This window comes from Lepidochelys kempii, chromosome 1, assembly GCF_965140285.1.
Source record: "Lepidochelys kempii isolate rLepKem1 chromosome 1, rLepKem1.hap1, whole genome shotgun sequence".
Lineage (NCBI taxonomy): Eukaryota > Metazoa > Chordata > Testudines > Cheloniidae > Lepidochelys > Lepidochelys kempii.
In genome coordinates, this window is record NC_136380.1 from 323,006,591 (window position 1) to 323,034,463 (window position 27,873).

Sequence of the window (27,873 nt, forward strand, 5' to 3'; positions counted from 1 at the left end):
GTACAGCTTTCTAGACTCTCTCCTTAACTGGATAAAGACAGAATTCTATACCCATCAGACTTCTACAGCCATTTGAAAAAAGTCTTACTTCCGTGCAGCTGTGTGTTAATGATAGTTAATTTATACAGTAATGTTAACTACAGGACTTGGCTTTTGTTAAGACTTGTAATAAAGGAGCTATATAGCTATCTGAGGAGGTCTTCAGGATGCAGTGGCTTGCTCCAATTCACAGTATCAAAAGTCTTGGGAGGTTTTTTGTTTTAAATAATAAACACATTTCATAATATCCTCCTGTCATAAATATAGGGAGAAGGGTAGCAACCTTTATGTATGCAGTCGCATAAAATCCCTCCTTGGCAGCTGTACTGGATTACTTTAACTGTAAGGGGTTAAGCTGTTCAAATAACCTAGCTGGCACCTGACCAGAAGGACCAATAAGGAAAGAAGATACTTTCAAATCTTGGGCGGGGAGGATTTGTTTGTTGTTGTGTGTGTTGTTCCCTCTCCGGATGGAAGGAGAAGCCAAGCAGGTACAATATCTCCTGAAAATATACCTGGAATAATCCATTTAAAAGCACAGAAATTGTAAGTAAGGCAAGGAAATGTGTTAGGTTATCTTTTGTTTTGGCTTGTGAATTTTCCTATACTACAGAGGTAGTTTTATTTCTGTTTTTGTAACTGTGAAGCTGAGCCCAAAGAGGAATCCTCTGTGTTTTAAATTTTTTTATTACCCTGTAAAGTTACCTTCCAGCCTGATTTTGCAGGTGTGATTCTTTTATTTTTTTCTTTATAAATGAAGTTCTTCTTTTAAGAACCTGATTGATTTCAGTGTCCTGAAGACAAAGGGTCTGGTCTGTGCTCATATTGCTAAGGCAATTGGTTGGTATATTATTCTCAAGCCTCCTCAGGAAAGGGGGTGAAGGGACTTGGGGGGATATTTTGTGGGGATAGGGATTTCAAGTGACCCTTCCCTGAATTTTTGTGTAAATCACTTGGTGGTGGCAGCAATACCGTCCAAGGGCAAGGAAAGGAATTTGTATCTTGGGGAAGTTTTAACCAAAGCTGGTAGAATATAAGCTTAGGGGATATTTCATGCGGGTCCCCACAGCTGTAGCCCAGAGTTCAGAGTGGGGGGGAGGGGAGGGAGGGACCCTGACACCTCCCATATAGTATCACACCACAATGATTTAGTATCTGGTCTATTTCCACGAATGCCAGCCCTCCTTCCCCAAAAGTTACCCGTATAACAAGCTTTAATATAACAAACAAGTAAATATGAATTTGGTGTTATTTACACCCTGACAATGCACTCTCAGTGCTCCAAGGACACAATCCACAGTCCCTGCCCTGATTAGTTTACAAAATTATTTAAACTACAGTAAAATGGCATACCATTACTCAGTTTTATAAGAGATTGTTAGATGTATCAAAACATTTACTTTCAAATCACTAGATTTCAAAACCTAAATGATAGTAAAATCTTAAACCGTAACTACTAGCAGCATAAGATTCAAACAAGTGTAAAATACATGTTGTAAAATTTATTGCAAGTGAAAAATAAATACCTGTTGCTCACAGTTATATTCAACTTCACCAGTTTGCATGAAGAGATAACACATCCTTCTCCCAAAGTCCACATGCACACACATTTAACAAAAATCATGTATGCATTTTAACGAAAGACAGCTTTTAAAAAATACTTTCAGTTGTGCCTAGAAGAGAAGTTTAGTGTTTTGGGCATTTTTAAAATAATTTTATATGCTGATGCTGTAACAGAGCAATTTTAGGAAATTAATTGTTTTATTACATATTGAAAATTCATTAATAACGAGTTCTCAACCACAAGGCTGATTCATAGCACAAGAAACGAAGAGGGAAAAGCAGCTTTTTCAAGCTGTAGAGACTTTCATAAATTTATAGAACAGAGTAGTACATAAACAGTGTATTTATATTAGAAAGACTCTGACTTTAAATACTTGGTTTACAGTTAACTCAGTTCTGAAAACATGAAAGTGCTGATCTTGAAACTGCCAGGATGGGTCTCATCCAGTCATGCCCATCTTTTTGTATACTATGTTTCTGTTACTGACCTATTTTCATGAAACCATATCAAAACTGTTTTTTGTTCAAAAACCCTCTCAGGTACCATCAATCAAATACAAGGACAGGACTGTCATAATTCACCCTTTAAAAGTCATAGTTTGTCAGAGAATACGTGTGTGTGTGTGTTGTTGCTCTCATTATTTTAAGGCTCCAGTTTCCCCAAAGTCTTTCAATCAAGAAAAGTGCAAGAGTTACGTTGCTGGTTCTAACTTCTTGGTCTCCTCTGCTAACACACACCTTGGATCCTGCTCTCTGCTTTTGCCCTGTTGCAAGGTGTACACTGATGGGCCCAGCCTCATGATTTTTCCACTGCCAAGGCACTCGTCACCCTTGTAGAACACAGCAAACTAGAAGACAAACACAGCGACAGTCTTTAGAGCACTGGCAAAGTGGCATGCTGAGAGACTGACAGATAAGAAGGGAGATCACCCTGAATACTCAAGATAACATTAAATTTATTCCCTTGTATTTGCTCTGACCACATTACATAAAATGGGAGTGTAAAGAGAATGAATAGTTAGAACTGTTGACTCATGCGAGTATAAATATAAAATGTTATGGAAATTCCATCATGAAATTTTACAATATTACATGAGAAATCAGTGGTAAGATAGTTATTTTAATTATTTTTCTTGTTGATGGAATCTCTCTTTAGTTATTATGTAACACTTTTTGTTTGAAAAGCTTTTCAATAAGGGGCTGATAGTCATGTAAGTAGAGTGTATCATTTTCACAGGAGCCTCTTCAAAAGGCTGAGTTATACATTCTATGGTGTGGTACTGAATGTGAAAGGCTGTTATGTTACATACCACTATGTAATTATTCTTTTCACTTTTATGCTGGGACATGTGAATCTGTCAGAAGCAGATAACCTTCTGGACATTCAAAAAACCAATAGTACTCCCCGAGTCAAATATTAAATATGAAAGTCAGTATCACAAAGTTTCTAATAAGCAAATTATTAACCAAACTCCTGGTTCAATTCATGTATGTATTTAGACCCATAACAGATTCAGTTTCTGCATACAGGGTCTGATCCGAAGTCCACTAACATCCGAGGGAATATTTACATGTATTGCAATGGGCTTTAGAGAGGCCCAAAGTTTCTAAATCAAGTTTCTTTCATTTTGGTTTTTGGAGAAAACTTTCTGAATGTTAGTAAAATAACTGAGTGATGATTTAGATCAGAGGGGGGCAAACTACGGCCCGCAGGACCCTTCCCTCTGGCCCCTGAGCTCCTGCGGGGTCAGGACAGGCTTGCAGAGGAGCCAGCCCAACTCCGCGGCAGTGTGGTGAGAGGGGTGGAGGCTAGCCCCTAGCCCCTCCCCTTCAGCTCCCCTCCCTCCCTCCCTCCCAGTCACAATTCCCCCAGCACCCGGGCAGTGTGGCTGCAGCACCAGCCGGGCGGCACGGTCAGGGAGAGTTCCGGGGCAGGCGAGGAGGAGGGGGGCTTGCAGGGGGGTGGTCAAGGGGCCTGGGCCCTGCTGCCAGGAACAGGGGCAGAGCAAACCAGGGCCCCCCTCCACCTCCAGCATGCTTGGCCCCTGTCCCCAGCAGCCAAGCCCAGACAGGGAGCAAGCCCTGCCCAACTGCCAGGGAGAGCAGCCAAATGAGCAGGGAAAACGTACAGGGAAAGGACTGAGCCCCCTTTTCCCCCACCCCATAGGTAATGTGGGGTGGGCAGAGCAGGGAGGGTTGGATGGGGGTGGGTCCAGGGGGGATTGGATAGGGGACGGGCGTCCCGGGGGGATTGTCAGGAGGCAGAGAGAAGGGGTGTTTGGATGGGATGCAGGAGTCCTGGAGGGCAGTCAGGGGTGCGGAGCGGGGGGGGTTGGATAGGGGTGGGAGTTCCGGGGGGGCAGTTCCGGGGGGGCTGGAATGGGGCGGGGGCCAGGCCACGCCTCACTGTTTGGGGAGGCATAGCCTCCCCCAGCCTTCCCTACCCGGCCCTCCATATAATTTCTGTACCTGATGTGTCCCTAGGGCCAAAAAGTTTCCCCACCGCTGATTTAGATAGCCTGAAACAACAGTTCTTTAAAACTGGGTGGATGAACTTTCTGAAGTTCTTCTAACTGAAGTTATGCAGGATGCTAGTAAATAGAAATTAAAAGAATCAATTCTGGCAACACTTACTTGCCCTGGTGTAAGAGCTCTTATTGGCTTGACTAGTGTCACCCACACTGTCCCATCTTGGTTTAGAGTTAACGTGCAAGGCACTAAAAGAGAAAGTTGTTAAACAGCCAGCTAGCTCACCCTTATAGTCACAAATCAATTAACTAGTTTTTCACTGGCTGAAACAAGTCTAATGAGTGAAGATGTCTCCAAAAATAATGCTTTTTAAGTCTTTAAAAAATGGAAAAGCATCATTAGCACAAACATTTTTATCTACTTTTGGGAAATTATATTAGACCCTATTTCAATGTATCACCCAGATCAGAATTTGAATAGATTTAAATGTACAAAGTTTGATCACCTAGTGCCATCTGATGCTGAAACCTGAAAGTACACTCCATCATTTTGTCCCTAATTAGCTCAGCAGGAGGTTCCTCTGCAATCCAATGCACACGGTTTGTCCGCAGTAGGTCTCTATACAGTGCAGGGTGATCTGTAGATGGTGCCTTAAAGTACAACATTTTTGTTTAATACCAATGTTTATGCCAGATATTACATAACTGCTGTGAATGAAAACATAGATTTCAGGAAAACATCAAGGCATAACAAAATAAAAGCTAATCAACTAGTAAAGCAAGTAGATGTTAGATTCTAACCAGCTTCCTTAAATCTTTCATGAAAAAAATATGCCATAGCAAGTATGAATTATTATTCAGCGTCGTGCTTCCTTCACCGCCACAGTTATGCCAGATCATTTGTGCATTTCTCCCACAATCCTTGCCAGCCCTTTCTCCATGCTGACCCTTATGCAGTATTGTCCTCGTTATCTTGATCCAACAATTCCACTATCTTTTCTTCATCCAAATCCCTTTCTAAGATTCTCTTCTTCCTTGATATCCATTTAAAAAATAGATAGATATTAAAAAAAAAAAGGAATTGAGAAATCAAGATGTGCACATGCTTATAATGAGGAAATGTGATTTGTTATTGTTCCCTTGTCCTTATTCACCCATTCCCCACTCTATTGATTTACCCTCACTTATCAAATCATATTTAACAGACTGTAAGCCTTCTAGGGGCATGGACCATGTCTTACCATTTGTTGTAAAAAAGTGACTAATATACTTTTGAATGCTGTAATGTAACAAGCTCCCAACTGTCATTACCAATCATAAGACACCAAAGATGTTTGGACTTTAAATCTATGCTATTCTATTGATTAAATAGCATTGGGTGATGGAAGACAAATGCCAATTCATGTGACACACTACCTCTGGAAGGAATTTTTGAGAAGTAGGTAAAGCATAAAGAGTTAAAAATACATGCCACTGGAAGTGCTTCTCAAGTTACTATTTTGTCGTTCTGCCAGTGGCATAAGGGAGAACACCACAAAACTGAGTAGTCTGGCATACAAGCTGCAACCAAGAGGAGGTTCTTACATCAGTGTCTAAGGCATGAAATAATTCTCTTATGCTCATTTCTCTCTTCATCCCCTTTTTGGTTTATGGTGCTGTCTCAAGAAAACACATCTGCTACAATGAAACACTTCAGAGCAAGAAAAATAACATCACTAGCCAATTAGATAACCAAACATTGCACAAAACATTAGTGATGTTAGGGTGCTTCAGAATGCTGGAGAATGCTACATGTTGACTTGTCAGTAAGGCAGAAATTATTTACAGAGCTGTATCTTGTCTGTTTTCACAGAGAGGTGAAATTGTATTAGTGTTCAATACTTCATTTTCTAGCAACTTGCTATACCAATATAATAAATGAAATGTTTTAGATAAAGTATTATGTATTGTGCCACAATGGCTATATGAAAAACGACCTGTGTTTTGGAGTAGTACACTGGAGCTTGATTGCCTATAGTTTGGAACATACTTCAAGCTAAAATCTCTAACAACTGTCTACTAATCAGATGCCAAATTTTTGGACAGGATGTATAAAACCTATTAATGCTGTATCAGTTGGCAGCTTTTGTTTCTCTTTTAAATGGAAAAGCCAAGACTTCTACATAGATTAGAATCACATTCTTTTCAGTGGGAATCATGCAATGCCTACATTAATCACACACAGTATCAGTGTAAATAAACTTACCACAAAGATATCTCCTGAGGTTGTATCTTTCTCAACAACAAACCAAGCTTCACTGAGGCCGCTTAGCTTGGCCCTCTGGCCTATTGTATACAGGAAACAACCTAAAGAAATATGAAAATTTAACACAGCTAACACCCCTTAACTCTTTAGCTGCAGAAATCAAAATCTTTCAAATGCATAAATCCCTCTCCTCAAAAGGTTAAGTATACCACTGAGCAAAAGTTAGAGACACCCCATAAACTTGAAAAAGTTTTTATCCTAAAAGTCTGTACCTGCTGTTGTGACAAATACCCCAAAGACTACTATAATTGAACTAGATTAGAGAAAAACATCAGTATTTCAGCTTGTTTAGTTTGTGAATTTGATAAATGTGTCTTGTCAGTTTCACAGTTTTAATGAGTCAGTTTCACTTCCTATTATATTCACTAACTTGACATCAGATTTTCATGCACTGGCTTGTGGGATCTTCGGTGTAGGCTCTTTTGCAAGCCTTGGAAGGGTGTTTATCAGTAACAGAGTCTGAAAGTGAAGAGGCAACAGGCAGATGTTCACAGAGAGGAAGGAGGGGAAAGAGGAGGTGAACTTGGGCATATCTGGTGCTGGTGTTCTCTAACTGCCCAAAAGAACCTGTATTAACTTATATTTAAAGGAATTTAAAATTTCTGGACATTTAAAGGGCGCTCTATCAGAAAATGGAATTGAAACTTAGTCATTTAAAAAAATAAATCAAATTGACAATGTTCCCTTAGCATAAAATTAATGATGACCTACCTAGTGGCAACAAAGTAATCTGAAGTATCACTGGTGCTAGGCAATAATTATGGTTTTTCTTTTTATTGTGATATAAAACTAATATAAAAACTAGAGATAGACCAAAGCCATAGTTACAGGGTTAATGGATCTTCTATGATTCATTAGGCATACCAAAACAGAATGGGATTGTAGATCTTTGGAATTTTACAGAACTAGTCTTTCCCAAAAAAAAAAAAAAAAAAAAAAGCATTGTTATATATTACACAAACGGTTTATTTAAAATCAATTAGCTAGGAAAGGCAGCTGCTTACCTTTGTGTGTTCCTATCACCTTGTTATCTTCAATGGAAACAAAGTTACCTGGACGAGGTTGTAAATACTACAAGAAAGAAAAATAGTTACATAAAAGATCTTTCCCCAGGCCACATTACAAATTACTAGGGAAATCAGAACAGAAGTTTATAAATTCCCCAAATCTAATGCTACTTGCCTCAAGAATGAAGTTTTCAAAATTTCTTTCACCAATAAAACAGATTCCCATACTCTTAAAAAAAAAAAAAGAATAAAATGAACGCACACTATAAAAAAGCAGAATGAAACATTTTAAAATACTAACGTCAAAACATTCATTATCAGTACAACAAAGATTTACCCTCCCTTGCACCTAGAAATATGCTAGGAGCCTCACAAAATGAATATAAAGATCGCTGCCTCAAAGAGCACACAAACTAAATTCAATACAAGTAAAAATCATAAGCACGGGAAAGAGGAGAAAGACACGGGTGACAATAAGATCACATGGTTACTCAGTAAGACATGAACACATCTTGATGACTGTGTTGCATGTATATTTTAAAAAAGTGACCTGTCCTTTACCTTATGATACAATACTAACACACAGACAAGTCACTGAAGCCTAGATACACAAAGGTTCTTAGGCACCTGAACCTCAGATTTAGGTACTTAAGTACCACATTTCGACTCCACTCTGATCCACAAAACTCCTGCTCAACTGCTGTCTAATCCTGTCGGCAGGAGAAGCCCTAGCTGTTTTGTTGGCCAGGGTGGAAAATTACTTCCACACTTATCACTGCAATGCTTAAGCACCTCTGCAGATTTGTTCTTCTTTCTTCCTGAAACTACATCACCTAAAAACCCTATAATACAGTCCTCAGACAACAGCATAGTAAAAAACTTCTTGCTATAAAGATAAGTACAAGTACTAAAAGCAAGAAGGAACATAATCAGGAACATAGCAGCTGCTTACATTCATACTCCAAAATATCACACCATAAAGCATTAGTTCCTTAGCTATGGAAACAGAACTTGTCTTGTGAAAAAAGTGACCTAAGAAAAAACAATCTATATCAATGCATCCTGCAACCAACCATAGTAAATTAGAGATACAGAGAACCATGGTGAAATATAAATCATTGGCTATCTCTGTGACTTGTGCTGGTTGGAAACAGGCCACATCCCTCACCTCAGCTCCTCAGAGCTACAATGGTAGAGGAGTTTTTTAAACAAAACAAAACCAAAAATTAAAATATCCAGCCTAAACACACTTAACAGTACTTTGGGACAGGTAGAAACAACTGCGTAAACAATGCAAAACTCAATTTACAGTCCAAATATATTTTATTATGTTACTCAGAAGTAATTTGACTTAATTTGATGCAATGTAATTAAAAAAACTATGACTATATTTAAAGTTTACCTAACAAGTATTAATGTTTATAATAACATATAAATCAGAAAAAGAATGGTTTAGAGCAGTGGACCCCAAACTTTCTTGTGGGAATAGCGTATTGCTATTCCCAGAAGACTGTGGCGGGTACCAGACACCCCGCCGCCGAGAAGTGGCAGCGGTAATAAGCGTTGCCACCAAAATGCTGCCGGAAAATGGCAGCGCTTCTCGGCGGCATTTCGGCAGCGGAGTGTCCTGCGGGTGCACAAAAATGCCCCGGCAGGCGCCATGGTGCCCGCAGGCACCACATTGGGGACCTCTGGTTTAGAGATAAATATAAATCAAAAGTTTAATAAGTGTTACCATGCCTCTTTTCTCTTTAGCACATGATGAAATCCATGTTCTGCTGCTATCTTCTTTACAAAATCTTTTGTCAATCCTCCTAAAGGAAAAATGGTTCTCCTCAAAGCATCTTGTGAAATCTGACTGAGGAAGAAGGTCTGGTCTTTCCAGTGGTCAGCGCCTTTAAGGAGTTTTACAGCTGCAAGGTGTAGAATACACAAGATGTTTCAATGTTACATAGCTTAACTCCTACTATTTACAAATAAGTTTAGTTAAAATTCAACCTAAAATAAGAACTTCTACTATAAACACATTTTAGCGAGTTTTCTCATTGTATTTAACAGAAAACATTTGGGGCATTTTTTACAACCTAGATATTGCTACATTTCCTAATACTGTATCTTTTGTTCAATTTTACAAGAAGAAATGGGGGTTAAAACTGATTACTCAAACTAACATGAACACCAGTTAATCCCATGTTTGACTTACGACACCCAACATTCCAAATCTTTGGTTTTGCCTGTTTATTATGGTCTTAAACATTTTAATAAAATGATAAAAATTTCCAAGATTTTTATAATATTTTTATAATATTTTTTCTTTAAAACTACCAAAAAGAGCTACACAGATTTTGATTTTGTATTTTGCTGAACCTCTGTTTTCTTTACATCACTGTGAATTTTCCTAGTAAGAAAAGCAATGCTATAAATTAATATTTTAAAATATTGCTGTTTGTAAATGTAGCTAACAGTGTTGTATCTTGCTTTTCAAGAAAATGTTAGACCAAATTTGCTCAAAGTCACACTGATGTAAATCCACATTAATGTCACTGGAGTTATTCCAGACCTACAGCAGTACCACAGAACAAAATTTGACTTGTTTATACAAATGATCTACAGATTCGGAGCACAAACAACTTGATCCTGTCTTGTATATGTAATAATTATGATCCAACTAGCCCATGATGTCAGCCTCCATCACATAGTTATACTGTAATTTTCAGTCATATTCTGTCCATTTGGATAAGAACTAGTCTCCATCATAGCTCTGGAGTTTCATGGCTAACACATCAATGCCTTCTGTTTCAAATGACTGAGAGATGATTTTGAGATACTGGTCAGTCACATCTAGTAATAGAGAGTCGCCACAATAGGTCTGGAAACACACCTAGAATACCACATTCATGGTGATAGATAGTTAAGAGGTGTCACAAAACAGAAGTTGGAAAGTGGGGTTTCTCCCTGCCCCGGAAAATGCTGACTCTCCAGACGCAAATAAAACCACCATCTATATGGTGATAACACAGATTTACCTTTCAGGTCTACTCTAGAAGTGCCGCCTTCTGGGCTATAAGTACCTATATGGGACACAAATATTTGATAATGGGCTCTTTAATCTAGCAGAGAAAGCTGTAGCATGATCCAATTGCTTTAACCGGAAGCTAGACAAATTCAGACTGGAAACAAGGGGTAAATTTTTAACAGTGAGTAATTAACCATTTAGGACAATGCCCCAAGGGTGTGATGGATTTTCCATCACTGGCAGTTTTTAAATCAAGACTGGATGTTTTTCTAAAAGATATAATCTAGGTCTAGGAATTATTCTGGGGAAGTTCTATGGCCTGTGTCATACAGATGGTCAGACTAGATAATTGTACCTTTTGGCCTTGGAATCTATGAATCCATCCACACAGCTAAAACTCTCATCCAGACTCTCCTTATGTCACGTTTCAATTACTGCAACATCCTTTTCTCTGGACTTGACAAATGCAACAATGTCCCATTCCCAGCCATTCAGAATGCTGCTGCAAACGTAATTTTCTTATCCTGTCACTTTGACCATACCACCCATCTCTCTGCATCCCTCCACTGGCTCACCCTTCTCTATGGCATTCAATATAAGCTACTTTCTTCACTTTCAAGACCTTTCATGTCTCTGCTTATCTCCACCCTACCTATTGTCTCTCATTTTACTCCAGTGGCAATTCTGTGCCGCTGCTCCTGCACAGAATTCGCAGATTTCTTTGCTTCCCTGGAAAAAAATGACTTTCTGATGGGAAGCAAAGGGAAGCTGCAAGAGTGGTTACGTGCCCTGCCCAGCAGCACGGGCGCATGGTTTCAAGCACCCGGAGCAGCCGACGGAGAGGTAAATACCTACTTGGGGGATGGAGGGATGCCCCGGCCAGTGCTGGGTTAGACCCACTCCCTGTCCACCCAACCCCCATGCTTCTGGATCCCCCCCCCACTGAGCTGTTCACCCCACACCTGGCCCTCCCCACGGTTGGGGATCGCCCCAGCTGGTGACTCCTACCCTGCACCAGACTCAGCTGCTAGTCCCAGCTGGGCTGGGGGAGGAGTGCACAGAGCGGCCAGGGCCAGGTTAGAGCCACCCCCAGAAGCCTCCCCTGGCTCCACATGCCATCCCACTTCTGTTTCAATTGCTCCTCAGTACTGGGGAGAAGGGTCACTATATAGGAGATGCTCCCCCATCCACTCAGCCCCTGTGCCTTCGGATGCTCCCATACCCAGACATCCCCACTGAGCCCCACCCCTCTGTACCTGGCCCTCCCCGCCAAGCCCTATTCCCCCTGCATCTGGAGCATTGCCGAGCCCCTTCCCCCGGCATCCAGACCCCCTCCCCGCTCTGCTGAAACCCAACTACCCTCACATGGACCCCCCCTGCAGAGTCCAATTGCCCCGCACCCCCCACAGAGCTTCCCACACCCAGACTGCCCCACACAGAACCCTCTCACCCTACACCTGGAGCCTGCTGGGCTGAGCCTGCCTGCCCACACCTGGTGCTTCAGGTGCAGAGGGTCAGGGCTCCGGGGTGTTTCTGGGGAAGACCCAGCACTTATGCTGCGTCAGGGGCAGCCTCATCACTGAGTCTATGTCTCCCCCCTCCCCGGGGGGAGAGGGGGTTGCAGGGTGATCTCCCAACTCTGTGGAGCCAGTGACCTGTGCTTCCCACTGCCATGCTGGAGCCTCCACATTTATTTATTGACAAATAAAATTTGCAGAATTTTAAAATATTGTGCGCAGAATTTTTATTTTTTTGGCACTGAATTTTTAATTTTTGGTACAGAATTCCAACAATATTACAACAAGAAGTTTGACTACTGAAGTTTAATAATGTTGAAATATCATCTTGATATGTATTATGATTGTAACCAACTGTCACAGGCTGGCTGACCCTTTAAGGGGAGTCAGGATCAGCCTCACCAATGATGTAGCAGCTATCCCCCTGCTGATCCTGACCTGATGGCTTGATTACCATTAGTGACCACAGCTGTGAAAGGATTAGGGAAGACTACACCGAAAAAGGAGAACACCTTCAAAAAAAGGAGGCCCAGGAGAGAGGAGGTAGGGAGATACTTCTCTCTCAAGTAAGGGCTGTCAGGTGTGGAGGGCTGTCCTTAGGATTTATGGTGCCCTATACAGTATTATTAAACTGGTGCCCCTATGCCCAACGGCAGTCCGAGCTCGCATGTGTATTTTAGATAAGGGTGATCTTTTGAAGGATTTATTTAAAAAACTATATGTCTGAAGATCCAAGCATTTAAGGCTAAAGATGAATATTAAGATTGTGCATCTAAAAACTATGCAAGGATTTTTTAGAGATGTGATTTTATAATCTTCAGTAACACATTGATGAAATATTTTTAAAGCAAATTTTAAACTAAGGACCTGTAGCTGAACATGTTCTGAGTAAATATTACAGTAATGCACAACTGTTTCTGTCAGTAAATTGAGAAACTGACAGTATATATCTTGGGATTGGCAAATGCCTGTTATTTGGCAAATGCTTCATTACCACTTGAATGACTCTTTAACAGTTTCAATGTTGTGTTAACAGGTCTAGCAAGCTGGAAGGCTTCTTCTCTTTTAAGTACTAGATCCCCTTCAGAGGAAGACTCACCAGGCTGCACCAGCCAGGTGTGGTGGGAGTCTGCAGAAAGGGTCAGAACAGGGATAAGAAGAGGTGGGAGGGTGGACACTAAGACCCAGGGGTACCCCAAATTTTCATGTGCCCTACGCTATGCTGGGTATGCCTAAGGACTTCCCTGGGTAAAGGCCTGGCAAAGACATGCTGAAAAAGGCTACAGGGATGGATTTAGTCCCTGTGATGGGCCTTTGAAAAGGAGAAACATCCAGGAAGGCAATCCTGGGGTCAGCATTCCAAGGGAGGAGCAAGGAGCTGAGATGAACTAGGAAGAAGCCTGAGAGGTCTGGAAACCACAGAAGATGCTGTAATAAAAATAGCCTACTGGGAAACAGCAAAAGGGCCTTGGAGGCAGGAAGTAGCTCAGAAAAACAGCACCATGTTTAAAGGCACAGACCTAGCTGTTTAACAAAGGGTCCTTGGGCCAGAACTCAAAGCAGAAGATGGGTCTGCCCCAAAGAAGGTGCACAGAAGTTCCAACTCAAGGACCATTAAGCCCAGGGTGGGGCTGAGAACTGAATCCAGATGGGTTGAGGCATAGCCCAAGATGGGTTGTTCGGGATGTTTGGATTTCTGTTATCCTGAAAGGGATCCAGATCAGATGCAATTTAGCTGGAGGGCTAAGCTGTGGACAGAAACAGGTTATTATAGGGCCAAGTAGTAGGCAACAGGGAACACTGGAGGCTAAGACCCCTGCAACACCATGACCTAATGCCAAGGGGGCTGGCAATACTGTGTAAGAAAATGTTAAGCTTAAAGCCATTTAAGTATCTTGTTTCTTTAATGTTTATAAATATAACTGTGATTAAGGAAAGTTCTTACAAAGATAAGTGCTTTGAGAGACCTCAACTGAGGAAGTCATGTTGCTTTCAATATGATTGTGTAAGAGACAAAGTGGGGAATTTTCTTAATGTTTTATATGAATATTGAGCATGCCTCAGTTTCCGCTATGTAGCGGCCTGGACCCCAGACAATGGCTGGGACACTTTATAACTTAGCAACCGGTGACCTGAAGGCCCTCCCCATCTGGTTTTGGCCAGTGGGAGAACAAAGGGCTGAAGAGACAGAGCCCAGGTGATCTGTTTACTCAAGAAAGAAGACAAAGCAAGGAGGAGTAGCTTTTAGGAAGGTGATATAGTGTGGAGGCTGGAAGGAGGAACACTTCTAGACTGGGGACAAAGAGGGGTCTGGACCCACTTGAACTCAGGAAGACCCAAATGAACTATGCTGTAAATTTCTGTTCTAAAGGCTATCCGAGAACTTTCTATGCTGTGTTCCAGACTTCCAACAAATCCATTTGTTTTACAACGCTGGCAGAGAGTCATTACAATCTTAAAAAGAAAAAAAAAAAAAAAAAAAAGAGTACCACCTGTGGCACCTTAGAGACTAACAAATTTATTTGGGCATAAGCTTTCATGGGCTAAAACCCACTTCATCAGATGCATGGAGTGGAAAATACAGTAGGAAGATTTTACACACACAAACACACACACAGAGAACCTGAAAAGATGACAAGAAGTTGTGAGTAACAATATGGGCCACCCTGATTATCACTACAAAAGTTTTTTTTCTCTCCTGCTGGTAATAGCCCACCTTAATTGATTTGTCTTGCTAGAGTTGGTATGGCAACCCCCATCTTTTCAGTGTGTGTGTGTGTGTGATATCTACCTATCTATATCTTCCTACTGTATTTTCCACTCCATGCATCTAATGAAGTGGGTTTTAGCCCATGAAAGCTTATGTCCAAATAAATTTGTTAGTCTCTAAGGTGCCACAAGTACTCCTTGTTCTTTTTGCTGATACAGACTAACACCGTTACCACTATGAAACCTATTACAATATAAAAGTTTTGTTGCTCCCTCTCTGCTAGTCTTCCCCCAAGGGTCCAGTTCAAGTGGACTCACTGAGGGGAGCTCACTGAGTCTGACCAGTGTGGCAAGGCACCTCCTTTGTCTTGCCAGACTTAGCACTACTCCCTCTGGCAATGGCAGCCCTGAAGTAAATCAGCCCCGCTCTGGGCAGCGTTTGCCTTCCCCCTTCTGTGCTCCTTTGGCCGTTTTCAGGGTTGGTCTAAGGGGTGATCCTTCACCAAACAAACAGAAAGGAAACAGTCTCAAACACACAACCAAAGGGGATACCTTTCCTTGCCTCCTTGCTTGGGCAGGGTGTCGGTCCCTCCCTTAGCAGGCATTCAGGTTTGGCTGTTCCTCCTATGGGAGGAAGCACAGCCTTTCAGCCTGGAGAAGCTTATTTCCTTGCTGCCACTAGCCTGGCAGCAGCTTGTCATTCTCAATCCCCTTTTCTCTCCCCAGAGAAGGGGTTTTTAAAGGCCTCAGGCAAGTCCTTAATTGGATTCAGATGTCCCTAATTGACCCGAGGTAATCCTCTCTCAGCCTGTAGGGAAAAGGGCCTTTAACATTCTAGGCATAACAAATTGGTCTTCCAGGACCTTCTTGCAGCCATCTGGTATGACTTTGTCACACCAGCCATGGGGAAGGCTTAGAGGTGTGGTCCAGGAGACAATGGAGTCAAATGGCTTAACATGAGAGAGAGAGAGAATCGATCCTCACAGAGGGCTGACACTGCAAGTTGTTCCTCCCAGGGACCATATGGAGCCAAGACAGAGCACTGGGCCTGTGAATTTGTGACAAAGCCATATTAACCACTTACCATTTCTAACTTCAAATCGGTTTCTGAAAAGCCCTTGTGGTATTTTAATAGGTTTCTGTTGGAAAATTTCTTCATCTTCCAGTGAAGTCCTTGCATAATGTCCAGTTGCAACTGCATTCGCTCCTATGCCAGTTTTAAAAATACATCTACATCACACTTGAACTTCACAATATTCAGAGTATTAAAGGTTATAGAAATATTTGGAAACAAAAATGATTATCGGAACAAAAAATAAAGATAAATGACATCTGAGAAACTTTACATAGCTAGCCAGTGCTGTCCTAACCTTAATACAGCTCCAATATTTAATGGAAAATCATATTTCTTGAGGTACCACACTTCCATTTTTTTTGGTTTCAAGGAGCACCTTCAAATGCAAATTTTAAACTTCTCTTCATAAAAGAGAGAGTTCCCTGAAATAAACTTACTTACATCTCTGAAAACACATGAAAAGAAATACTTTACAAATACTGGTATAAGGCTACAAAGACGTTTAAATTGTGTTTGCACATGAGATCAGGCTTCTTGCCCAACATTTAAAAAAGAATTTGCTCCTCTTTGGCATTTTTGCAGTATAGGGTATGCACAAACACACCTGAAGACAACTTACCAAGGTTATCCAGAGCATAATGGAGAAAATAATTGAATTTGATATGCTTGTTGCACATTATGTCAGGATTAGGAGTTCTTCCCAATTCATACTCATTTAAAAGGTAACTGTAAAACAAATGTACAACTATAAACATTTTTTAATGTCAGATAATTTGATTCAAGCGTGAAGAAGTACTTATTACTCTTGAGAGCTTAACACCTATCAATAATACTAAACATAAATTGTGCAGGAAGCAAACATATGAACGATTCATTAACATTTTATTTTACCTGTAAGACAACACTCATTTAAGATTTTCCATGACTGGACTAAGCTACAGTTTTTCATATTTAAACTCATACTAGCATTTATCAAATTAAGTTTCAACATCTTTGTACTTTACAATAAGAAAAGTGCTTAGCATTTATATTTTTAACTAGGGACAAACGTGGCCTCATCACCACAGTATCTGATTATCTCTTGTATAACACTTTATTACATGTTCAAAATGCTTAAACAATTGCCAATTAACAACAGCGCCTAAATACTATGGTGATGGGCATGTGTACTGAAATACCTTAGGGCCTGAGCCTGCAAGGTGTTTCTTGTCCTCAATTCCTATTCAAATAAATAGAAACTGACAGCAAAGGATTCTGCCCGCAAACAGTACATGCTAATTAAAGGGTACTTTACACTTAAAAAAAAAAAATACAGGTGTTTATTTTTTACTCTTTACAAACTGAAACAGCCTCTCAGATTTGTCCCTTACATTTTTACATTTGACAGACTATTTTAAAAACAAAAAGCAAAATGCTTTGTCCTTTGTTTACTACCTTTTCCCATACATTTAACAGATGATACCAGCAACTAAGTCAGCTGGCCTACCCACACCTGCATTGCTCTTGTTTTTCCTCTTTGACGTTCAAGGGCAAGGCCAAACAGGCAATTTATTCATAAGAGTGTACTGTAACCTGTAAGGAAGACTACAACCCAGAGGAAATTCTGAAGGAAATAATTCCCAGAGCCTGTGAAAGTAGGCAACAGCAAAGCTTGCTGTATTGTACAGCTGCACCACTGCAGCACGTGTGGTGAAGATGCTCTACTGAGTCTACGCCAGTGGGAGAGAGCTCTCCCATCGGCACAAAACCCCCCACCTTCGCAAGCAGCATAAGCTATGTCGGCTGGAGAAGCTTGCTGTGCACACGAACGCTTATGTCAGTGTAATCTATGTCGCTCAGGGGGTGGAATATTTGTACCTGGAGCAACATAAGTTTTGCCAACATAGGCTAAGAAGCCTTCATGTCAGTCAGAGGGAGTTCTAAAAAAAGGGTAGTCAGCAGGTTCTTTAGGGAAGCAGAAAACAAAGGAAAAGGGGAGTAAGAATGGCTGCTGAATCTCTCCAATATTGGTTAGAGACTACAGAAAAGGCAAATCCAGAGTGATTCTCTTGGTTAAAAAGGCCTAGGAAGAGGAGGCCTGAAGAGGTAGAAACCATGGGAAGAGGTAAGTTCGCAGTCTGAAGAGGCAGAAGAGGAAGTTCTAGGGAAGGGCAAGCTGCTTGCTAGAGTAAAAGACTGCATGGGAGCCCTGCACTGAAGGGGGAAGACGCAGGGAAAACAGGGGAAGGAAATGGTTGACAAAAGTAGTAGTGTGGGCTTAACACCTCGAGTTGCACTGTCTCTTATTTGGAGATCCCAGGCTAGCACTCCCAAAGACGGTAGAATAACTTCACTCTCCTGTATCAACAGGGAAAATGGGGAGGGGACACCCTGTATTTCCTTACTGAGCAAAGTGAGGCCCTATGCTTAACCTGATTGTATTTCTCTGCTGAGATGACTGGGGGAAACAAGGAAGTGGATCTGATGATGCATGGAATTGAGAAGAGGGGGGCAAAGCAGGGAGTCACAAGGGAATAGAGGAGTGTAGAGTGGTGGTGAGGAAAGAAGCAGGGACCCATAGTCAGGGGAAGTGGAGGTAGGGGAGGGTAGGGCTGTTATATTAATTTAGATGGAATAAATGGGCTAAAGGTGTTAACCCAATCACTGTCCAACATTAAACAGTTGGAAACAAGGTCCAAGGCTTGATATACAGCAGGGGCTCTTGCGGGGTCGTGAGCCCTCAAGGGGTTGTGAAGTTGTTACATGGGGGGTTGCAAGCTGTCAGCCTCCACCCCAACCCCACTTTGCCTCCAGCATTTATAATGGTGTTAAATATATCAAAAAGTGTTTTTAATTTATAAGGGGGCATCGCACTCAGCGTTTGAGAACCACTGGTATAGAACGCTTAGTACCCGAGCAAACAGACCATTAAAAATCCTTTTAACCTTTTATTAAAAATACAGAAAAGAAGAAAAATAGTTAAAACATTTGAAATATTAAGTATTAAATAAGGCTCTCATTTTAACTGCACTTCCTTGTTCCCCCGTTTTCTTTTCAAGCTGTAGTGTAAACAATTTTTAGAAGGAAAATCCCCATTGTTTGGCAGCCTCTTAGATCAGCAGTTCTCAACAGGGGGTCCGCTGCCCCCCTGGGGATCTGTGAACCCTTTCAGGGAGACTGTGGGGCACCATGGCTAAAACCCAGAGCACGAGCAGCTCCCACGGGGCTGAAGCCAGGAGCTGCAGGGTTGAAGCCTCAATTCCCAATGCCTCCAGCGGGGCCAAAGCCAGGAGCAGCAGGGCTGAACTCCGGAGCCCCGAGCTCCAGTGCTCCCCAGGGGGAAGAAGCACTGAGCCCATGGGCAGAGTTGGGGGGACACAGGAGTGTTGCCTCCCCTCCCCCCTGCCCCGAAATTACAGTGCAAGAGCAGGGCAGTCCCGGGGCAGCTCCAGACCCCCACTCTACCTCCTTCTCTCCCCACCCACTGCCCAGGTCAGAGTCAGGCAGCCAGAGTCAGGCAGTGCAGAACAGCTGCTGCTCTGGCAAGTGCCACGGAGCAGGCAGCTGTCTCCTGCTGCTGCAGGGCGTTGAAGCTGCTTCTCAGGTCCCAGCCCCCATTGCTCACATAGGTGGTAAGAGCAGCCTGGGTGGGAGGACCCAGCTCCATGACTGGCAGAGACCTCAGGGAACAGGGACAGCAGGGGAGCCCTCCCAGCATACAGCCCCCAGCTACCCTTCTCCCTGCACCCTGAGCTATCCCCGTGCCTGCACACAGCCCCTAGCAATTCCCCTCCTTGCACCCTGACCTACCCCCGTCAGCACACAAGCCCCTAGCTAACCTCTCCCTGCACCCTGACCTACCCCCCTGCCTGCACACAAGCCCCTAGCTAACCCCTCCCTTCACCCTGACCTACCCCCCCTGCCTGCACACAGTCCCTAGCTATCCCCTCCTTGCATCCTGAGCTACCCTCCTGCCCCTAGCTACCCCTCTCCCTGCACCCTGAGCTACCCCACTGGCTGCACATAACCCCTAGCTACCCCTCTCCCTGCACCCTGAGCTGTTTTCAAATTTTTTGAGCTGAGCCCCCCACCTTTGAGTTATAATTTTTGGTTGTGCCCTCCCCCACAACCTAGGCGGCCTGCTGAGGTGAGTCAGGGGGTGGAGGTGGCATTCCCTCCCCAGACCCTGCCATGCAGATCTAGCCTGAGCCCCGCTGGCCCCTGCCCACACAAAATAGAAGTAAAACTACACCTATGCCCAAGCCCGCCTCTGGCTCAGAGGCCTGTGTCCCTCCCTCCCCTGCTGGATTTGGTCTACAAAACACAAAAGAGGCTGAAAGAAGCAAAGCTCGTTTTTATGACAACTAGGTGGTGAGCTGGGTTCGGAATAAAAGTAGTCTAATATGCAGGGTTTTTTCCTCCAATCTGATGTAAATGAAAGTAACTGAAGTTCATATTAAATATTTCCTTCCTCAAACTGCTGCTAGTTAGTATGGATGAAAAGAGAAAGAGGGAGGAATTGGAACTGGATGACATAGCCGAATTAACCTAATTCCAGAGAAATCCCGTCTATCAATTCAAAGAATAAATGTAAGTAAGTATGCCAATAGACCTATGTCTATATTAGTTGGTGGTGATCCTAAACTTGTAAGACAAGGAATGAATAATAATTGCTACCACATTAAGATATTTCTGTACTGTCTTATGAAAGACACTAATTATCAATACTAAGTTATCCTTGTTAGTCTTTTGCCATTCTCTACCCCAGGGGTCGGCAACCTTTCAGAAGTGGTGTGCCGAGTCTTCATTTATTCACTTTAATTTAAGATTTCACCTGCCAGTAAATACATTTTAACGTTTTTTAGACGGTCTCTCTCTGTAAGTCTATATATTATTAACTAAACTATTATCGTATGTAAAGTAAAAAAGGTTTTCAAAATATTTAAGAAGCTTCATTTAAAATTAAATTACAATGCTGATCTTACGCCGCTGGCCCGCTCAGCCCGCTGCCAGCCTGGGGTTCCATTCACCTAGGCCGGCAGCAAGCTGAGCGGGGCCTGTGGCCAGGACCACGGCTGGCAAGGGGCTGGCAGCCGGAACCCCAGACCGGCAGTGGGCTGAGCGGCTCAGCCCGCTGCCAGTCTGGGGTTCCATCCGCTGGCTCCTGCCAGCCAGGGTCCCGGCTGCCGGCCCCTCTCAGACCGCTGCCGGTCTGGGATCCCGGCCCTGCCCACATAGAATGGGTACCTACCTTCTCCCTGGTTCTAGCCCATTCTCTTCCTCTCTCTCTGCACTGAGCTGAGGGTGGGAGTGCACAGAGCACAGGGCTGGGGGTGAAGGAGTAGGCTGGGGGTTAGGGTGCAGGGTCTGACCAGGAGCTAGAATGAGGGAGGGGGCTCAGGGTTGGGTAGGAGGTTTGGGTGTGGAGTGCTTACCTGGGCAGCTCCCATTTGGTGCGAGGGGTGCAGGTGGGAATGTGGGGGGGAGATGCAGGAGCTCCCTTTTGGTGCTCAGGGTAGGGGTGGGAATGTGGGGGGCTGCAAGAGTCAGGGCATGGGGTGTGGGGGTGCAGGAGTCAGGGAAGGGGGCTGGGGGCGTGTGAGGAGGGTGCAGGAGTCAGGGCATGGGGGGCTGGGTATGTGTGGGGGTGCTGGAGTCAGGGCTGGGGTCGTGGGGGAGTGCAGGGGTCAGGGAAGGGGGCTGGGGTGTGTGTGTGGGGGTGCAGGGGTCAGGGCAGGGGGCTGCGGGTGTGGGCTAGGTTTGTGGGAGTGCTCCCAGCCCCCTGCCCAGAGCAGCTCATGGCAGGGGGCTGGAGGAGATATGCCCTGATTCCACCCCCCTTCACCAAGGCCCCGTCCCCACCTCTTCTCCGCCTCCTCCCTGGAGCAGCGAGCGTACTGCCGCTCGCCCCCTCTCTCTTCTCCCCTTTTCTCGTAAGGGCCATCAGCTGATCAGCGGCAGGGAGGGAGAGGAGGAGGGGCAGGAAACCAGCACGCTGGGGGAAGAGGCGGGGGGAGGAGGGAGCTTGCCTTCCCTGCAGCAGCAGCCAGCAGGACCAAACTTCTTCACCCTTCCCCGCGCGGGGGGGGGGGGGGGGGGGGGAAGGAGGGGTCGGCGGAGAAGAGTGGACCGGGGCAGGCAGGATTTTCAATGGCACGCTGCTGCCTGCCGGGGTCCTGGCCTGGTTTTGGCAGTGGGCTGAGCGGGGACGGCGGCTGGGACCCCGGCGACTTGCTTTGGGGGCGACTTGCTTTGGCCCCCCCGCTCCTTGTCCCCTGACCGCCCCCTCCAGAGACCCCCTGTCCCTAATCACCCCCAGGGCCCCAGCCCGCTCCACTCCGCCAGCTCCCAGCTGCGGCGCTCTGCTTCCTGCAACCGGTGAGCGTGGGGGCATCCTTTCCCCAACCTCCCCACACTCGCCGGCGGCGGGAAGCAGAGCATCGCAGCTGGGAGCTGGCGGAGTGGAGCGGGCTGGGGCCCTGGGGGTGATTAGGGACAGGGGGTCTCTGGAGGGGGCGGTCAGGGGACAAGGAGCAGGGGGGGCCAAAGCAAGTTCAATATAACACAGTTTCATATATAACGCGGTAAGATTTTTTGGCTCCCGCGGACCGCGTTATATCGGGTTAGAGGTATACTAACACTTTATGAGAAATTATATTTTTAAAGAAAATGTCTCTAAAACAATCCTACCTGAAAACTTCATTCCAGTACTCCTTGACATAGGAAACTTGATGAAAAGGGATATCCAGTTTCTGACAAACTCTATAAGCATCTTCACAATCTTTGTCAGCAGAACAAACTCCTTGTTCATCCAGAGTATCCCAGTTCTTCATAAATACCCCTGTCACTTGGTAGCCTAAGGGAGGAGGAAAGGAATTATTCACATACTGAAAACATTCTTATGGATCAGACCCAAACTCTGGATCTTCCAAGTCCCAACTGGGCAACAGTATCCTGAGTGTTCTTATAGTTGTCAAGAAGTCATTCCATCAGTGCCTCACACTGCACTTCCTTGCTACAGATAGCGCAACACTCAGACAAGCCATTAAGGCAGACTGATGTGTGCTTCGTAAAAAATCAAGAGCCTCTTTCATTTCTTCCAAATACCATTATTTCACCCCAGCATTCTGAGCACCTGACTTTCCTGGAGAACATGCCAAGACCCCAAGATTGTTTTACATTGCATATATTAGTAATTCCTGTTTATGTATAGACTGAAAAGAATTTTTAAAAGCCAGTCTCCTATTGATTTGATTTTCTGTCCACTGCTAGTTTTTCAGAGTATTCTACATCCAGATACCTTTCCCCCCACCCACTCATTGTCCAGTATGAATTTGAAGATTTAAAAACACCTGGTCAGATAGAATCATAGAATATCAGGGTTAGAAGGGACCTCAGGAGGTCATCTAGTCCAACCCCCCTGCTCAAAGCAGGACCAATCCCCAATTTTTGCCCCAGATCCCTAAATGGCCCCCTCAAGGATTGAACTCACAACCAACTCCTAAGGTGACACTAACAGGTTGAATACTGGATCATTACACATTTTAGATTTTTTTTCAGAGAGGAAAAAATTATGTATTATAGTAACCTTTAGGATCCCAACTGGAAACAGAAAACACAAGACACAGATCTGTTCAGAAAACACAAAACAAGAAACATACCAGCAAAGTGAAGAATAGTCAGCTGCACATCATGTTAGTTTTGCTGGGATGGAATAAGATAAGAGAGGGGCAAAGTGTGTGCGTGTAGGTAAGGGATAGGAGAAGGAGAATTGGGAGAAAGAAGTGTGCATGGACTCTGGAGGGTAGGTGAAGTGAGGCTGAAGTGAAGAGATGGTCAAGGAGGGGGCAGGAGAGAGCTGGAGCAAACAGCCAATCAGCAGAAAGGAAGAACGTCCAGAGTAAAAACTACAAAGCAGTTGCACACAGATGTCATAAGTGTCTAAGGGTCCTATTGCAGATGCTTCTCTCTGCTCCTGCCAGCTGAGTTTCAGGGTGGCCCATCCCAGCAGTTTTTTCCCTCCTTCCCTAAACTCACACGGGCCCTGCTGTCCCTCTCTTGAATCATTCCAAGAATGCAGGAGGGCAGGCGTTACCCCAGCAAAACTCTGCATTTGGTACTTAATGTTTCTAAACCTATCAAAGAACAAAAGGGATTGTTCTTCCTATACATCCTCCAGCAGGCGTATAATTCCTAATTTTTCAGTGTTTGAAAAATTCTATGCCAAATAGTAAATGCTGTAAGACTAGCACTTCCCATGTAAGGGCCCTTAATGCAGCTGCAATGGTAATGGAAAATATTCAACCTATTCTCTTTTCAACAGCTCTTCAGGTTTGAAAATAAGGAATTCCTTCTTACTCAGTAAGTAAAATAGTGAATTAAAAAAGTCTTCAACCTTGGTATCAAAAGAGTTTGATACTAACCTTGCCATAACAAATCATGAGATATCATCAAATTAATAGAGATTCATGTTTCATTCTCTGAAAGCCCATATCTACACTGGGAAAATCATGTGAGAAAGTGTGTTAACATTTTAAATAATCTGATATTTAACAAGACTTAGTGCCTATTACAGAGAAGAACAATGTTAAATTGTTACGGTTAACTATCAGAGAGAGAAGGAGGGTGACTGTTGTATGAATTCAAGGGATAGAGGTTACAGGAAAATCAGCCTGGAATGAACTGGTACAGACAGGTATGTGCAGGAGTATCTGTAATGACAACAATCAGGACAGTGTAATACTCTCACAGGCAGCAACTGATGACGGGGCACCTCCAGGCACTCCTAGCCCTTCCCCTACTCCCTGTCACAGCCACTCTAGCCTTCCTCCCCATATCACAGACCCCAGGCACCCTAGCCCTCTCCACATCAAGTGTCACAGGCCCCAGCCCCCCCCCCCCCCCCATCATTCTCTCCCGTGTCACCAGCCCCAAGCACCCCATCCCTTCTCCCCTCGTGTCACCAGCCCCGGAAACCCATCCCTTCTCCCCTCCCCCTTCCTCTGTCATGGGCCCCAGGGCCCCCTGCCCTTCTTCTCCTCCCCCTTCCCCTGTCATGGGCCCCAGGGCCCCCTGCCCTTCTTCTCCTCCCCCTTCCCCTCCACTCCCACCAGCTCCAGGATCTCCTGCCCTTCTTCTAACTCTCCCAGTATAGAGCCAGATTAACCTTCTGTGGGTCCCCATGGGGGCAAAGGAGCATGGCGTGTGGGGGGAGGTGTCAGTCCCCAGAGCAACGGGCCGGCCAGGGCCAATGGGGCATGGCATGACAGTGGCGGCCTTGCTTCGCCCAGCATAAGGGCACTATTTACAAACTGGCAGTTGCCAGACGCCCGGCCTTGTGCTGCCAGCATGCCCCTTCCCCTTGGGGGCAGGTCCATGCCATACCACACATTTCCCCCCCTCCCCAATTCCCTATGACCAGAGCCGCTCCGTACGCACTGTGCTCAGCGTGCCCCCCCCAAGACCCTGCCACAAATGCACAGTGCCCTGCCCACAGCCCCACCCCAACTGCCCAGCACCCCACCCAGAACCCCCCACTCCCTAGTGCCCCGACACACAGAGATCTTCCCTGCCCCCTCACAGCCCAGCACTCCCCCTCCCACAGGACCCACTTGTCTGGAGGGACCCAACCAAGCCCCCCTCCCCCAGCTGAGACTGGCCAGGCTTCTGCACCTGTCCCAGGCGGCTCAGCTCCAGGGACACAGGCGGGGCCCCAGAGGTGGTGGGAAGCAGAGACCGTCCAGAGCCAGAATTGCAGGAGGGTGGGTCCAGCCAGGGGGCGGAGAGGAGCCCTCGGCCGGCCGGCCAGCGGGCAAGCGGAGAGGAGCAAGTGTGCGGGGGGGGGGGGGAGCCAACGGGCGGGGGGTCTCGGGGCACAGGGCAAGCAGAGCGGGCCGGGGCCCCTTCTGAGCATGGGCCCGGCTCCATGGCGCCATTGTAAACCCGGCACTGCCCCCGTGTCACCAGCTCCACGCACCCCAGCCTTTCTTCTCCTCCTCCTCCCCGCCCTTCTCTCCGCGTCACCGGCCCCAGGACCCCCTGCCCCGGCGGCGCAGCACGGGCCTGTCGCGCCTCACCCCTCCGCCGGAGCAGCAGCGCCGCCACCGCGCTGTCCACCCCGCCCGAGAGCGCGCACACCACGCGCCGCGCCGCCGCCGCCGCCGCCGCCATCCTCCCGAGCCGGGCCCGCTGCCTGGGGCGCCGGGCCCGCTGCCTGGGGCGCCCGGCCCGCTCCGGCTCTCCCCTTCCGGCGTCCGGGGCTCCTAGGGCGCAGCCGGGGCCGGGGCGGACGGGAACGTGCCCTGCGCCCCGCTCATCCGGGCTCGGCCTGGGGCGAGCCCGCCCCTCACCCAGAGCCGGCCCCACCGGAGGGAGGGGCGCGGAGAGAGGAGGAGACTCAGCGCCGTGTGCTGGCTCGGAGATCTCCCCCCCGCCACCGGCCGCTGCGGGGGGAGGGCAGGGGATGCTCCCCCGTTGGGAACCAGTTAAAGAAGGGCGTGCAGCGTCCCGCCGTGTAGAAATGCGTTTGCTGTGTGAGTTCCCGCGGTAGGGCTTGCTTGGGGACTGTCTTCCTGCCGACAGAGCCAGCAGCTGGGGCCTAGCAGCCCTGCGCCCTCGCCGGCCGCTTGGTGCTGTGGGAGCAGGGAGGGGGAGCCCGTCCCCCCTCCCAGGCACGGTACTAGAAGGGAAGCCTGAGGAGAAAAGTAGCAAGAGTCAGGTTCAGCAGGTCCCGTGGTAGGATGTCCCCTCAGACACCCCCCGCATGGCAGAGAGCAGTGCAGCCTCAAGCAGAGCTGTTATCTAGGAGCACACCGTGAAAGGCTTTCCTCGAGGGCAGGGCTTCTCACACTTTTCCCGCTAAGGCCCAGCTGTAATAAGCACAGGGGCCCACTATTAACTCTTCTTGAGGCAAATGATTTTAATTACATACACAAACTATAACACTACAAACAAACAATCATTTTAATGTAAACAATTGTAATGATAGAAAGCCCTAGCAATATACACTCATAGAAATGCTTCAAGGTCTTCAAAGCCAAACCGTTTTCGTAAAATTAGACTTTGGATAAACGTTGAGAGCAATATGTTGTGTTCAAACGGGAAAAACACAATGTATAAAACTGAACAATAAGCAACACAATGTTACTAAAATTGTTAAACACATTGTTAATTTTAAAACAAAATAGTTGTCCAACTTCGACCACTATGTTGTTTTCAATTTTTTTAGTGTAAAATCTCAATATCTATGCTAACTAAAGAACCAACCCTACACTCTACTAGTTAGAAAAGAATAAAAAATATAAAAAATATAAAACAATAGTTATAACACACTGAAGTAATGGCTACTCATCCTGATCCAATCCCATAAAGACAGGTTTCAGAGTAACAGCCGTTAGTCTGTATTCACAAAATGAAAAGGAGGACTTGTGGCACCTTAGAGACTAACCAATTTATTTGAGCATAAGCTTTCGTGAGCTACAGCTCACTTCATTGGATGCAGTCAGTGGAAAATACAGTGGGGAGATTTATATACATAGAGAACATGAAACAATGGGTGTTACCATATACACGGTAAGGAGAGTGATCACTTAAGGTGAGCTATTACCAGCAGGAGAGCTGGAGAGGGAGGAGGGCGGGGGCCTTTTGTAGTGATAATCAAGGTGGGCCATTTCCAGCAGTTGACAAGAACGTCTGAGGAACAGTGGCGGGTAAAAGGGGGGGAATAAAAATGGGGAAATAGTTTTACTTTGTGTAATGACACATCCACTCCCAGTCTTTATTCAAGCCTAAGTTAATTGTATCCAGTTTGCAAATTAATTCCAATTCAGCAGTCTCTTGTTGGAGTCTGTTTTTGAAGTTTTTTTGTTAAAGAATTGCAACTTTTAGGTCTGCAATCGCGTGACCAGAAAGATTGAAGTGTTCTCCAACTGGTTTTTGAATGTTATAATTCCTGACGTCTGATGTGTGTCCATTTATTCTTTTACGTAGAGACTGTCCAGTTTGACCAATGTACATGGCAGAGGGGCATTGCTGGCACATATCACATTGGTAGATGTGCAGGTGAACGAGCCTCTGATAGTGTGGCTGATGTGATTAGGCCCTATGATGGTGTCCCCTGAATAGATATGTGGACACAGTTGGCAACGGGCTTTGTTGCAAGGATAGGTTCCTGGGTTAGTGGTTCTGTTGTGTGGT

General features: G+C 45.3%; 1 protein-coding gene and 1 long non-coding RNA gene across 5 annotated transcripts in view; one reads left to right on the plus strand and one right to left on the minus strand.

The window, feature by feature from the left end:
* Positions 1-2,200: 2,200 nt before the first annotated feature.
* TRMU (tRNA mitochondrial 2-thiouridylase) lies at positions 2,201-26,036 on the minus strand. 4 transcript variants are annotated; one of them, XM_073328382.2, is made up of 12 exons: positions 25,755-26,036; positions 22,369-22,534; positions 16,319-16,425; positions 15,709-15,831; positions 15,177-15,248; positions 9,123-9,295; positions 7,558-7,611; positions 7,380-7,446; positions 6,316-6,416; positions 4,577-4,721; positions 4,237-4,319; positions 2,201-2,450 (listed from the first exon to the last, which is right to left on the minus strand). In XM_073328382.2, exons 1-12 carry the CDS (start codon positions 25,846-25,848, stop codon positions 2,295-2,297), a joined length of 1,341 nt encoding a protein of 446 aa, XP_073184483.1. In that variant the 5' UTR covers positions 25,849-26,036; the 3' UTR covers positions 2,201-2,294. The 4 variants fall into 4 exon arrangements, with proteins under 4 accessions (XP_073184483.1, XP_073184485.1, XP_073184484.1 ...); XM_073328384.2 differs by lacking the exon at positions 25,755-26,036 and adding an exon at positions 23,340-24,536; XM_073328383.2 differs by lacking the exon at positions 15,177-15,248.
* Positions 26,020-27,873, plus strand: part of LOC140905308 (uncharacterized) — a 42,217-nt gene continuing 40,363 nt past the window's right edge. Inside the window, exon 1 of the long non-coding RNA XR_012156815.2 lies at positions 26,020-26,210. This is a non-coding gene — a long non-coding RNA (uncharacterized LOC140905308). The remainder of the gene's footprint in view (positions 26,211-27,873) is intronic.